This window comes from Rhinolophus ferrumequinum, chromosome 9, assembly GCF_004115265.2.
Source record: "Rhinolophus ferrumequinum isolate MPI-CBG mRhiFer1 chromosome 9, mRhiFer1_v1.p, whole genome shotgun sequence".
Taxonomy (NCBI): Eukaryota; Metazoa; Chordata; class Mammalia; order Chiroptera; family Rhinolophidae; genus Rhinolophus; species Rhinolophus ferrumequinum.
The window spans coordinates 27,810,597-27,825,229 of NC_046292.1; the positions used below are offsets into that span (position 1 = coordinate 27,810,597).

General features: G+C 52.3%; 1 protein-coding gene across 1 annotated transcript; it reads right to left on the bottom strand.

Annotated features, from left to right (window-relative positions):
- Nucleotides 1-2,854: 2,854 nt before the first annotated feature.
- HPCAL4 (hippocalcin like 4) lies at nt 2,855-11,280 on the bottom strand. The gene is made up of 4 exons (XM_033115408.1): nt 11,126-11,280; nt 5,239-5,408; nt 4,868-5,083; nt 2,855-3,557 (listed from the first exon to the last, which is right to left on the bottom strand). Exons 2-4 carry the CDS (start codon nt 5,398-5,400, stop codon nt 3,360-3,362), a joined length of 576 nt encoding a protein of 191 aa, XP_032971299.1. The 5' UTR covers nt 5,401-5,408; nt 11,126-11,280; the 3' UTR covers nt 2,855-3,359.
- Between the last annotated feature and the right edge of the window lie 3,353 nt (nt 11,281-14,633).

Sequence of the window (14,633 nt, forward strand, 5' to 3'; positions counted from 1 at the left end):
TGCTTTTGCAAATTTTTATGTAAAAATACTTACAGTGTCAGCTTACTACCCTACCTAGAAACCCCAGCTTATTCTCTTGTTCTCTCCTTCTTTCTCTGCAGCAGGATGAACGTCTACCTCTAGGGAATTCTGCCATCATCAGGAAAAGATTCCGTGTCTTTGTTTATGCACTTCCTTTTTCTTAACTTTTGATTTAAATTAAGTTATACGTCCTGACTAGAGCTCAAAGGGCTGGAGTGGCCATCTGAAGTGGCCCTTGCTGATGAGTTTTAGAGAGAAGAAATAAGGGTCTCATCAATTAGTCCAAAAGTTTGAATGAAGACAGAATACAGTTGGAAGGCAGATTCTGGAAACTTGCAATTCATAGAGTTGCTGCAAAGATACAGAACTTCAAGGAGAACTTGGATATGTCAATGTTTTAACTGCCTGTATATTTTTGAGTCTATGTGAGTCATACTTCAATCTCTGCTAACCTTGTGCCCTGTGACAAGTCCCTCTCAGCTGGGGCAGAGAGGGGAGGCGTGCGTCTCCTCTCCCAGCATGGCCAGTGCTCTACCACAGGAGCTCCTGAGTACACACACAGTCCTTGGGACGTCCAGGAGCACGTGGGAGCAAGACCTGGCCTGCCTGTGGCTCTTCCCGTCAGCTAGATGGTGGTCCTGGTTCCTGGCCTGGCGTTATGTGTTCCACACTGCTGGGCTGTCTGAGAAGCTTTGGCCCGATCAGCAAATATCACCCAGGGGTATGTGTCCAGGAGCTTGGAGTAATCAAATACGCCCTCACAGGTAGGACTTGCCTACCGGCTGGAAAAAAACAAAAACAAACAAACAAACAGTTCTCTTAGGGAGAAAGGTGATGGTAAAGACAGTGCAAGATGCTTCCAGGGTTCTGAGTCAGAGGCCGCCTAGCACAGCACTGACCTGTTAGCAAAGCTGCCCAGAAGCAGGAAACAAGATGCTTGAAAATATGGGGACTTCTACCAAGCTCCTGTTTCTTTTCGGAAGACCACAGCCTCAGAAACTTCTTAGCAGAAAGCTTGTAAAAAACTGAAACCAACTTAGCTTGCCCCACAGTCAACCTCTGTACAACTCAGTCAGAGAAATGAGGAGGGAAGAGACTCTTAAAGAAAGAAACACTCCTAGAGCCTTAGGGTTCAAGGCTCGGCACTGTGTCACCTCCTGACAGTACGCTTGCACAAGGGACCCCCCTCTGTGCCTCAGTTTCCAAGTCTGGAGAAAAGGAATGAAAACCTCCATTTCCCCAGGCTATGAGGATAGAATGAGATGGGGTAGATGGCAAGCCTTTGAAAGCCATGAAGTTCTGTATGATTGGGACTTAAGTTAGATTCAATGTTTGGGAGATAGGAAGCCCACTTTGTAAAAAGCCTCCACGGGAAGTGTCAGCTGACTCAGGCTGTTGAGAATCTGTGTCCGTGGTGCTGACTGACAGCACAACACACCCAACGGCCATCTCCTAAGAGCAATGGAATATCCTTTGAGGTGTTATCGGATAAAAACCTGCTGGTTATTGCCTGAGGATGTGAATTCCCCAGCCTTACCATGTGGCTGGTCACAGGCAGGATAGAAAGAGAGTGGCCACCCAGTGGCCTGGCTACCTCCAAGGGCAGCAAGAAGGAAGGTCCAACAGAGTTGGGGAGCAAAGGTCAGCATCCCCACGAGTTTCTACCTACAGAGAAGGAGGACAGGTGAACACTCAGAAGTAAGAGGCATGCTTCATTGTTTTCTTACAGATACAATCCCACGCCCCCCGACTCAGCAACCATTCCCTGCTCCCACCCTTTCCTGACAGCACCTGTGTACGAGGCTGTTTTCACCAGTGGTTCAAGAGGAAATCAGCTGTCGCTGCACAAAGCTAATTTCTGATCACAAGTACAAGAGAAAGTAAAGTGAAAAACTTGATGAAGAAGCAAGGTGAATTTTCTGGCAGTCAAAGCATGCAGCTATATAGCTCATGGATCCAAAAATCAGAAAGCAGACATTGGAAAGTAAAGCCAGTGCACTTGGAAGACGATGAATCACCCGGCAGATTTAGGATTTGGGGTTAGAAAAAGCTTTTCAAATGGAACATGCCCACCACATTTTTAGGCATTTGGTCCATAAATGCAACCTGGCAACCTAAACAGTGGCCAGGTGGTCCTCTTCTTTTAACTCCTTCTAATTCTGTAGTAGTGAAAGGACAAGCCCATCCTTGAAATTAGACCAAATCCTGAAAGGAACTACTAAGATGTGGGAAATACACTGTCTCACTCTCGGCCAACCTTGTTTTTTCTGTTTCAAAGTCAGCACCTAATCAGAGTAAGTATACAACAGAGTTGCTTGCTGAATTGAAAAAGATCATTAAAGAGGAAGCAGCAGAAGTTGCTCATGGTGACAGCTCAGGATTTAGCCTGATAAGAAAAAGTGTTATCTGGTAAATTTGGTGGTATTTTCCCTTTTTCTTTTCATGAATATTAGTATTGTCTATATTCCTTTGATGATTTTACAAAAAACTAAGTAATATAAAGTATATTTTAATACCCTAAACTAACAAAATGACTTTAGCTCTTTTAAAGGGTACTAAAAAAATAAGTATTACATAAACTTCAATTTTTCTTAAAACTTCCACTCAGATGCTTCCTAGACTTCCACTTTCATTTCATCCTTCTGCAGTTCTGTGTGGAACTCAGTGGAAAGTTCCTCTCAAACTGACCAGCCTTGCCGCACCCTCTGCTCAGCTGTGTTCAATGTCCCCGTTTGAGACTCACCACTGGAAGTCAGCCTCACTACTCTACGAGCTTTCAGAGGGCACAGAAGGTGCTCGCAGACTACCATACCCTTAGCGCCTAGAGGTGTTAGCTGAAGGACTGAATGAACGTTCTAAAGGCTGGGCCAGAAGGGCCAGGTACAGTCGAGGGGGTGGGCAGAGACCACCTTTAAGGGACCTGGGTCCTCAGCAAAGGACAGACTCAATTTGGCCCTGTAACTGGGGTCTGTGGGGCCACATCCTATAAAGCACAATGCCAGGAAGAACAGAATTTCAAAGCAGAACCCCAGCCCTCCTCCTTAACCCTGCCTCTAGAGGCAAAAGCCACCTCCCCTATGCCCAGTGGATGTTGGTTCTGGGCCAAGACTGAAGGTGGCGCTAGACCACAGGATACCTGAGGATCTGTCTCTTTTTCAGAGCGAAATGTCCCTTAAGGATCTTGATTGAAGGGAGCAAAGGATTGGGCAAAGGGTTGGGTGGGCCAGAGAGTGAGGCTGGAGTACCTCATCCCCTGGGGAAGGGCCAGCCAGAGAGGTCACGGGCTTGCGAGGTGGCCATGCCCCTCCTGGCCAGGGGCCCTCACCAGCCTCTGCTCTCTACTTCTGCATGTCACACTGCAGCAGCAGAACAATGGATGGGTCACTCTTGGCCGCCTCCTTGAACTCTTCCAGAGTAATCTGGTCATCCTTATCCTGGTCCATCTTCTTGAAGATCTTGTCCACACGCTGCTGGGGTGTGAGCCCGTCCTGGTTCATGCGCATCATGATTACGGTGCCCACCATCTTATAGATAGCCTGGTAAGGCAATGAGGGAGGTGTGAACACTCACACGGGGCAGGGAGGATGGAGGGTGAGTGAAGGGTCTGGGGGTGGGCAGGGAGAACACTGGGAGATGCGGAGGATACTGGAAGGTCATGTATGGTCATTAAGACTGGATATTTAATGAGCTTCTCACACTAACATGTCTAAAACCCAACGCTTCACCTCCACCCCCACCCCCGTCCCAGCATTTACTGTCTATTTCCTGTCTTAGTAAATAGCAAATTCATTCTTCTAGTTGTTCAGGCCAAAATCCTTGATGCCATTCTTGACTCTCCTTCTCTTGTACCACATCCAATCCTTTAGCAAATTTTGTCAGCCCTAATTTTGCAATAAATCCCACCTCCAACCACTTCCATTGACTGTTCCTCCATGGCTCTCACTTCCGTCAGCTCCTGACAGAGCTGCTGTGGAGGTCTCGTAACTGGTTTCCCTGCTTCTGGGGCTCTCCCACCCCTTTGGTCTATTCTCCACACAGAGAAGAGAGCCCTTATTGGCTTCCCATCTCACTCAGAATAAAGTCAAGTCTCTACCCCAGACTGAGACGCCAAGTGATTGGGCGCCTGGCTTCCTGTCTGATCTCCTTCCTACCACTCTCACCTTGCTCACTTCTCTACCACCCTGGCTCCCCAGACCACTCCTTAAACACGGCACACACAATCTGACCTCGGGGTCCTTGCATTTATTGTTCCCTATGCATAGAACACTCTTCCCCAGACATCTACGGGGATAGCTCCCTCACCTTATTCAGGTTGCTGCTCCTATTTCACCGCATAACAAATTACTTTCCCTCCATTGCTCTCTCTCCCCGTACATTGCTCTGCTTATCTTCTTCATAACATTTACTGCTGACATAGCAACGTTTTGTTGTTGTTGTTTTTAAATTTTCTCACTAGAACGAATGTCCCCTGAAAGCAGGAACTTTGAACAGTGCCTGGCACGTGGTAGGCAGTCAATACATATTTGCTGAAAGAATAAGAGAACTTAGGCTCTGGAGTTAGACTCCCTGCTTACAACTTGCTGCGCGTCCTCATCTGTAAAAGGAGCTTTCTGACAGTACCTTCGTCCCAGGCTTGTTAGGTAAAACACTTAGCACAGAGCCTGTCCTACACTGAGCCCAACCGATTCCGGGAGGCGGGATGGGCGGAGATGTGGGTTGCAGGGAGGAGGCTCCTGAGGCCCGAGAGGAGGGTGGCTGGAGAGGGCGGTGCCCAAGAAGGCCCGGCAGGGAAGATAAGGGGCGCGTCACCCTAGCACACCCGGCCTCTCGATCCGCCGCAACGCACCTCAATGATCTCCAGCATCTCCAGGCGCGTGATGCGCCCGTCGCCGTCCAGGTCGTACATCTCAAAGGCCCAGTTGAGTTTCTGCTCGAAGCTGCCGCGGGAGGTGACCGAAAGGGCGCAGATGAACTCCCGGAAATCGATGGTGCCGTCGCCGTTTTTGTCGAAGGTGCGGAAAGCGTGCTGCGCAAACTTGGAGGCGTCGCCGTAGGGAAAGAACTGAGGCAGGGACGCGGGGCATTGGGGCGCGGCGACAGCCTTGCCCTCCGGGCCTGTCCCCCGGCGTGCCTGGCCCCGCCCCCGCCCGCCCGCCGGCCCTTCCCCTGGGGTGCCCACCCCCGCCCCCTCCCGCCCGCCGGCCCAGGCCTGCCCACCTTGATGTATAGCTGCTGGAACTCCTCCAGGTTGAGGATGCCGCTGGGGCAGTCCTTCAGGAAGCCCTTGTACCACTGCTTCAGCTCCTGCTCGCTGAACTCGGTGTTCTGAACCAGGTCCTCCAGCACTTCTGGGGCCAGCTTGCTGTTGGTCTTCCCCATGGCGGGGCCTGGAGGACAGGGGTCTCCTTCAAATTGGTCCAGGGCAAGGCCTTCACCTCAGCAGCGGTCCTCCAAGTCCCCGTAGGACAGGGTTCCCTTTCTCCATGACAGCCACCTCCCATAACAAACCCCACATTCCCATCGCCGGGATCCCTACTTCTGCACCAGGGTGGGTCCCCCTCCTCTCACCACCACCTTCAACAAGCCTCATCTTCCTACAGCTGGACTCTATCCTTACCACATCCCTTCCCATAGGACCTCCTGCCTCTCCTCCCTGTCTCTGTCCCCCCACCAGCACAAGTTGTGGGGGGGGGTCCCTTCCCCTCATTACCCTCTCCCATAAAAGGGCCTCCACAGCAGGCCCCTCCCCTCTCCTCAGACAGGTTTTCTCTCCTGGCACCCAGGATCTCTAGCCTTCCTCAGCTCTCCTTGTCACTGACAGGTACCACATGCTGCAATCTTCATCCTCTGCTGTTTACACCTTCCATAGCTCTCCCCACCGGTAGAATAGAGTCTTAATTCTTGCCTTGCTATTCAGAGCTTTCGTACTCAGCGCCCACCTGCCTCTGCAGGCTCCTCTCCTACTAGAGACCCTCATGTGTGCCCCTGGCGCCGTCTCCCAAATTCTTCCTCAAGGCCTTACAGGCCGCCCCGACAGATTCTCTCCCTCCTTCCTCTGTACTAATGGAAGTCCTAGTTGGTAGCACTGATGACCCCCATTACATTCTGCTTTGCATTAGTTCATTCATTCCATGAGCATTTATTGAGGCTGACTGTGTGCGAGGCCTGGTGCTAGTAAAGTAGACATGAGCCAACCTTCAATGACTCATAATTGGATCAAAGAAAGTAGATGGCTGATTACAAAGGGCTTTCAATCCATGCCAAGGAGTGTGGCCTTTACTGGAGGGGACAGAAGCTCCTGGGGTTTTAAAGCGAGGGCTAGGAAGACAGTATTCATTCCACAAACACTTACAGAATGCTTACAATCTAGCAGGTCCTGAACTAGGTGCGGGGACCCAGAGAGAAGGAATACATTTTAGAATTTTTCCTTTGGATACAGTGTGCAAGATGACTTGGGTGGGGGGAGGAGGGAGGGCAGAGAGGGGCCTGCTGCATAGTTCAAGTGAGCAACGATGACACCTCGTAGGGTTGAGAAGGGACGGGGAAGCACTGAGGGATGTTAGGAGGGAGAACTTGGTGACTGATTGGATGTGGGGTGAGAGGGACAGAAGAGTTGAGGTAGATGCTCAGATTCTGGGCTGAGTGCCTGGAGGTGGTGTTGCTGAGAAGCAAGTTTGAGAATGAAGAGTCAGTCCCCTGCTGGAACGTGAGCCCTTCCAGTAGCCTGTGCCACAGGAAGTGTTTGCAGAAGTGGGGACAGTCCCTCGCCAGGAATCATGGCCAGAGTGAGGCCCCACCAGGCCCTGAGAGCTGGGTGGACACGCTTGTCCGAACACTATGGGAGAAATGTCCCTCCAGAGCTTGAGTTTCCCAGGACATGGCCTGGGTGGTGACTTTGACATGACTGGAGTCTTTGGAAGGGCACCAGCCTCCAACCCCAGAGTAGCCTGTCATGAAGATACCCTGGAAAAGGAAGCCCTCAGGCCAGCAGAAGGAATTCCACTTCCACAGCACCCCCAGGCCAGTGTGGCTTCTAATCTTTACTGCTGGAAACGCCCTAAACAACCAGAGATTGGTCTGCTCCATGCCCCCTCTCTTACTGACCTCAAGTTAGTTATCGGATATCTCTGGGACTCAGATTCTTTCACTGGGCCATGAGGAGGATCTAGAAGCTGGGGATGACATCTCCCCTCACCTACCACTCTCAGATGTAGAATACTATATGCCCCAGGAAAAGCCAGGGAGGAGAAGGCATGCCATCATCAGGAACCAGGAACTGTGGGGTCCAAAACAGTTGCACTGGAGCCAGAGTCCAGCATGCCTCTGGAACTTGTGGGCAGAAAGAGGCAGGGTCCAAACCCAGCTGTGCCCTCCGCAACTCCAAAGCACACTGAAGGCTCACAGTACAGTCAAGAAAGCTAGAGAGCCCGGAGGTAGAGGTGTCTGACGGGAGAGACAGAGCCTCTTCCGCTGTCTGCTGTGGGATGTGCCTGTGTATGTGTGTGAGGGGTGGGGTGTGGGTGGGAGCACGTCAGTGTATGAGACTGCAAATCTGTCAGAGCACCAGTCTTTGTGTGTGTCATAGTATCCGTGTGGCTCTCACCTTCTGCCCCTTTTCTCCTCCCTGCCCTGTGTTGCCTTCCCACAATCTGTCTCCTGGGGCCATACCTGTTTCCTGCTCCCATTTGGTCCCAGGTGCACTGAGGACTGTCTCCTCCTTCATTTCTCCTCATTCCCTCTACTTCTCTGAGATTAGCAGGTCAAAGCTGGCAATGCCCTTTAATATAATCCCCTTATTTTAGTGAAAACCCAGAGAGAGGAGAAAACTGGTTCAGAGTTACACAGCTGGTCAGTGGAAGGGCCCAGATGAGCACCCAGGCTGAATCCATGCCATTGCCTGGTCCATCCTCTCCGAATACTGGCTACTCTTGTCCAGTACAGGCCTTCCCTACTCCTGCCTTTTGGGAAAACCATAGCTCCGATCTCCCTCTTGGCCTCAGTGGGACCTTCTTGTTGAGCTCCACGCCATGGTGTCTGATACCCAGGCAATATGCACCCCTCGGGGTAGCCCACCAGTACTTCTAAGTACAACCAGACTCATCCTCAACCTGTGGCTGACCTTCTCTCTCCATCGCCCTTTCCTTCCCTCCCTCATCCAGGGGGAAAATGCCATCTTAGCTACCTTCAGTTTTCCCCTCTCCCTTTTTCCTAGGTCCAACTGGCCACCAAGTCCTATTGTTCCTTCTTTTAAAGAGCTCCTGGAACAGTCAGTGTCTTCTCTCTCTCCATAGTCGGGGCCAGGGGCACAGCTAAGGAGGCTGAAATACAGCTGGGGAACTGCTTGCCAAGCTATGCCCGTGGGCTCAACGGCCTCAGACGGAGTGCCTTTCTTCTGAGTCCTCTGTTTCGAGGGAATGTCTTTCCTGCTTTGCCCAGAAGTACAATATAGGTTAGAGATGGCCCACATGCCCCCTTAAACTCCAGAATCTCGTGTCAAGGTGCTTGACTGTCTAGCCTTACCTCCCACTGCTTCCTTCACAACTGTGTACTCCTTTGAAGCCAAGTTTCTCACAGCCAGAACCTACCTCACCTAGTGCTTAGCCGTTTTCTTCCCCTAACATCCTCTCTTCTCTCCCGGGCTGACACAGCTACAATCAGCCTGCAGGTCTAACTGAAGCCCACTTCTTATGATCAGCCTCTCTCAGCCTGGACAGTGGACAGTCAGCAGCATGGCACAGTATTTTGGGCATGAGTAGACCCTGTGAGACCATGGAGCTGAGCCCCACAAGTATGTAGACTTCAACGCCCTCTGACCCTCACCTGGTGCTCTAGAATTCTAGGATGGAGACTGATTTGGAAGAGGCCTTTGCATTAAACTTTTGCCTGACCCTCCAGAAAAGTTCTCCAGGTCTTTTTGCCCAGTGGCAAAGAGCTTATCCCCTCCCAATATGACCCAGTCCTCTTTGGGGCAGCTCAGACAGGAGAAAGGTATTTTTCCCATTGTTCCTAACTTTGCCCTCTTGTAGCTGCCCCTCTTGGGTTCCCACTCTGCCCTCTGTGGCTGCACAGAACCACCCTGCAGAGACCTAAAGGCTATGCCTGGAACCCAGCAATGCTCACTGAATGTTCCTTGGTGGATTACATGAGAGGGACAGAACCCCCTTCTTCCTCTGTGGAATGGCCTCAGGCTGTTGTTTTATCTGTATTCTCCTGCCATTTCATCCACTTAAGGAGAAATAGAAGCCAGACCTGGGGAAAGAAGGGTTCACCCAAGGTCAAGTAGAGTCCATCAGCAGCAAGGCGAAGGCCAGAATGCCCTGAGGGTATGTTCAGTTGGTGCTGTAGCCCAGCTGACCATGTGCAGGCTCCTCTGCTTACCTCTTGAGGGCTGCCCTCCGGCTGTGAAGGAGCTGGCACTGCCCCATACATAAAGCCGCTGCCCCTCTTTACCCAGAGGCTTCTTCCAGAGGGCAGGGCTCAGGGTTGTGGGCTTCAAATGGGGAGGTGACAGTGAGGGTGGGAGGGACTGAGGGATGCAATAATCCCACACCTCACCCAGCTTCAGAGAAGCTGGTGCTGAGACGGTTGCCATGGTGACAATAGCTCCCTGGTCAGGAAATTTTTCTCTTTCCTCTCCTCCCTTTGCTCTTCTCCAAGCAGCAGCCACAGCGGCAGCAGCCACCTCTTCTCCCTCTCCTTCTTAATGAGAGGCAGGGTATGATAAACAAAGGGTGGGCCCTGTTGGCCACCTTCAGCTTGGAGCTACCCATGGCATGTGGGCTGCTGGTCTAGGAGGGATTCCTAATAGCTGTCAAGGGGCCCAGGCCTGGAGAGTGTGTGGGAGGAGATGGTCTGGATGTAGGCCTCGTTAAGGAGCAATGTCCCTTTGCTGAGGACTAAAGCCCCTCAGGCCTCTTCTCTGAAATATCTTCCTGGTTCAGGGAAAGAGAGAAAGAGTCCTGTTTTCTCAAAATCATCCATAGAACCAGAGTGTGTCAGCTTTGGAAGTCTGTTCAAGATCACCTCATCTAGTCTCCCCTCTGTTCTGACCCCTTCCCCATTTCATGAAGAATCAGAGAGGGAAATGACTTGACCAAAGTCAGACAGCACTGAGGCAAAAGCAAGATTTGAACCCAGCTCTTCGGCTCTCCAGGTTTTCCCCTTTGGGGAAAGGAGTGACAGTTCATATGGAGCTTTGGCACAGTCCCTGCAGAGCAGCAGGAAGATAGGAGAGAGGGAGCAATTGGGTGCAAGAAGGCCAGAGAGGGTACAACTTAGAAAGACATTTGAGAGGTAGAATGAGAGGACTTGGTGCTTCGACTGTGGGGGGTGAGGGGAACGGAAGAGGCTGGGCCCTTGGCAGCAGTGACTGACAGGTATGGGTGGTCTCCTGGGGGATGGCGTCCTTGTTTCATCCTCCAGCCAGGATGAAAGAGGCCAAACATGGGGCCTCTGCCTAGCACTAAGACCATGGGGAGGGGGCGCTGTTGAGAAAGTGTCATGAGGAGAAGGGGGGAGGGGGGTGTTTGGGAGGGGAGCTTCTTCCCTCCCCCAAGTATGCTGTGAGCTCTGTCAGCTTGAGGGGTGGGAGGAGAGGACACTGTGCAGTGGGAGGGGGCTTTCTGTGGAGGTGGAGGCGGTCTTTGGGAGCAGGGACCTTGTAATGTGAAGTGTGTCGAGCTGCTGCTGGTGCTGGATGATGAGGGCGGGGGGCCATCTCTGGAGGTGGGAGGTTGCCATGGGACTGGGTGGACTACCTATCTGCAAAGGAGAAGGGGGACTAATGCCTCCTCTAGCATGAGCATCACACTTCCAGGCGTGTGTGTGTGTGTGTGTGTGTGTGTGTGTGTGTGTGTTGGGGGCCAGAACAGTGGTTGTTCTTACCTGAGCTAGGGGTAAGGAGGCATCTCTGTCTCCTTTCCTGCACCCATGGGGCCTGGACTTGGGTGAGGGGTTCCCTGGCCAGGAGTGGGCCCGTCAGACGCTGCCACCTATGGCAGAACCAGGGGTCTGGGAGATGAATCAGAGGGGCAGGAGACGAGCATAGGAATGAAGAGTGGAGGGGAAAGGGACAAGGGCCTCCTCCCGGCCCCTCCCGCATTACCTGAGGCCGCTCGCCGGTTTGCTGGATGGCTCCGAGCCTCGGCGGGCCGCAGGGACAGAGATTGGCTCGCGGGCTGGCGGCCAGGTTCTCCCAGGTCCGCGCCGGAGCCGCCTCCCAGTTCTTGTATCACTATGTCTCCCGGAGGCGACACGATTTGCATAAGCCCCGCCCCACCCCGGGCAGATTGGGCGTTGATTGGCTCCGCTCGGGCGGAGTGGCAGGCGGGGTCTCAGGTGGGGACCGGGTGGCCAGTGAGACCCGGCTGCGGGAGCGCGCCCCGCCTGCCTTCGCTGACATTCCCGGAGTCGCGAGGAAGGGGGAGGGCTGTACCCCCTGAGGCTCAGACCCCAGGCCACAGTCTGGGGTGAAAAGTGTAAACGACTGAAGTGGATTCGCAAAAACAACCGCACGGTTACTATGGAAACGAGAGAGCCACAGCCGAGTCTCTGAGCTTTCCCTTCCTGGGCCCCAGCGGGGGTGGGGATGGAAGAGGGGATGAGTCACAAGATGTGACCCCCTCCATATCCCACCCAAAATTGGAAGAAGGCGACAAGGAGCTGCCGAGGAGCTGAGTGGGGAAGGAAAGAGATGGGGTGGTCCGCAGCTCACACCTTCGCATCACACATCCCCAACACACCCACTCCCCTCACGCGGTGGATGGGAAAAGAGGGTGGATGGGCGCCGAGAGCGCAGTACGGATGGCGAAGTACCCACTCTCTGTCTGGTTCCTCACTAGTCGTGGGCTCTTTACAGCCCCTAATTCCAAGCCCTCCCCAGCCTTCCTTATTTCTCATGGACCGCCCCCATAAGGCACCTCGAGATCTCCCCAGAAGGATCCCTCTGCCTACTCCATGGACCCCTCCATTCCCCACCCTCCCGTCTTCCCGTTCTGTAGACGGAGCCGGTCCCTAGCCGCCGCCAGTCTCCGGCTTCGGATGTTGACACAAACCCGAGGCGGTTTATACTGAGAGGGTCTGGAAGGTTTCAGGGCCCCGGGAACACCTCCTCCTCGTCCCATTTGGGTCTCCCCAAAGCTCGGCTTGGCCTCCCCGACTGCACTGGCAGCTGAGAGTTCCCGACCCAAGGCTGTGGGAAGGAACCCTTTTATTCCAAACTGGGGGCGAAAGGGGAGCAGACAGCCTCAGGGTGGGCCATGTGCAGTGGAGGGACTTCTAGGCATCTGTCAAAAGTGTGGCGGGGTGTCTGGGGATTGGTCCAACGGAAGCGGGGATGCTGAAGAGCAGGGGGGGAAAGGGGCTTCTGCTGTGGGAGCAAAAGTTGAGGTGGGCGGGGCAACGGGGGGGGTGGGTGGGCAATGAGGACCCACCTGCCAAGAGTGGAGGCAAGGCTTCTCTGGCTGGTCCTAGAAACTCCCACCAAACCTCCTTGGGGAGGAATCAGAATCAGTGGATCTCTCTCTTTCTCTCTCTCTCCCCCCCCTCCTTCCTTCCCTCCCTCCCTGTCCCATTTTCCTGGCTGCAGGGTATGTCTTCTCTCTGGGGCCCTGGCAGCATAAGAGCACTACCTGGACCTCCAGTCATCAGGCATATCCCTGGCCCCTGTGGTTGATGACTCACGAAGGACAGGTGTTTGAAAGTCCTGACTCTGTCACTTCCTGAGCACCTTCTTTGCTCTGTGCCCTGGAGACCCAGATATGGGCAAGGACTCATTCCTGTTCACAGAGAACTATAACCCAAGGCAGGAGGAATTGAGGAGAGGCAGCAGGGGTTGCTGGAAGTGGTATCTGAAACTCTAAAATGGGTCCCATCTTTGCCAATGACACCACATAAGACCGTCTCTGGGCCTCCCAGTCTGTAAAACGTGGGAGCTAGTAGAGGAGGCCCAGGAGAGCAGGGGAAGAATTTCAACTAGCAGGGTGAAGAAAGGCTGTCACCCTGGACAGAATGATGTGGGCATGAATCTGACTGTGCCGCTACACTTGTGAGCTCCTTAATAATAACTAACATATAGAGAGAACTTACTTTGTGCCAGGCATTATCCTAACACTTTATACATATTACTTAATTTATTCCTAATAAGCACGCTATGAGGCAGATACTATTATTACTCCCATTTAACAGATGAGGAAACTGAGGCTCAGAGCAGTTAAACAACTAGTCCAAGTTCACATAGCTAGTAAAGATGCAGAGCTGGGATCTAAACCCAAGCAGTCTGGCTCCAGAGCCTACACTTCTAGCTACCACACAATACTGCCCCCTTTAAGATACTTTAAGTCCTTTAGGGGAAAGACCTTGAATTGGAATATTCTTTCTGATTCCCGAAGACATTACAAAGGCAAAGCCCTGCCTCCTGGGGACAGCTTCTCTGTTTCAGGTGAACAAGACATGGGATTCCAACAGCAGCAGTAGAGCTGGCAGTCATGAACACAGGGATGAGCCCTCCTGCCCTGCAGGGTGCCAGCCGGTGCGTGGCTTCTCTTGACTTCCCCACGCTAGGCTCTGGAATCTAGCATGGGATCCAGGAATCCCAGGTAAGCAGGAGAAGGAAAGTAAGGGGTAGTTTGTGAAGCAGGACCTGCTCTTTGAACCAGGCAGGACCACCCACGCAGCCTCACCCACGAATCATCTCAGGGCCTGTGAGTATAACTGAACTGCCAGTTGTGACCCATCTTCACCTGCTCATAATACTTGAGACCCTGATCTTGACCCTGCCTCTGCTCTTCAGGTTTGACATTGATTGAGTCGCTTCACTATATACCAGACTCTCTGCCAAGTCCTTTATCTGCATTATCTCACTTAATCCCACTTATCACCACTGCCAGGGGTGACATTAAAAATATCTAACAACCCTGTTCAGCACGAGCATTACCAATCAGAACGGATGCTGGCCTTAGTGCTAGAGCAAAGACTTACTGTGTTTCCCCGAAAATAAGACCTAACCGGAAAATAAGCCCTACCATGATTTTTCAGGATGACATCCGCTGAACATAAGCCCTAATGCATCTTTTGAAGCAAAAATTAATATAAGACCTGGTCTTATTTTCGGGGATACACGGTAGCAGGTCTCTGTTTTGCCAAGAGTTAACAGTTTAGTTATTGGATCAAGAGGAGCAGGCAGGAAAAAAACTAGAGAGGTGGGGGTCCATGGGCTACTGCTACCGATTTACCAGTCAATTTAGAAGTATTTTAGTATTTTAACAGCCAGTTCAGCTGTACCAGTTCATAGGGACTGAATTTCAGCCCTGGTATTATTACTTTATTTCATGGCAGTGGATGGAAGCTCAGAGAGGTTAGACAACTTGCCTATTGTAACACAGCCTGTTAGTGACACAGTTGGGACGCCAACCTAGGTCTGACTCCAAAGCCCACACTCTTAGCCACTGACTGACCTGTGTTCATGGGAAGGGGCAGTGTCCAGAACAGAGCTGGGGTTTCCATTGTTCTGCAGCTAAAGGCTGAGCCAGAGGGATGAGGTTTAAGTTCTGGAGCTTTGTTGTGGCCTTGTTGTTCTCAGGCTTGGAGGCTTGGCATCACCTGTTCCACACTGT

Excerpts from the sequence above, each read along its gene's own strand:
- HPCAL4 (XM_033115408.1), bottom strand. The coding sequence starts at position 5,400 with ATGGGGAAGACCAACAGCAAGCTGGCCCCAGAAGTGCTGGAGGACCTG. Across the intron at positions 5,084-5,238 it reads TCCAGCAGCTATACATCAAG|TTCTTTCCCTACGGCGACGC; the intron begins GTGGGCAGGCCT and ends TCCCTGCCTCAG. Across the intron at positions 3,558-4,867 it reads AGATGCTGGAGATCATTGAG|GCTATCTATAAGATGGTGGG; the intron begins GTGCGTTGCGGC and ends TTGCCTTACCAG.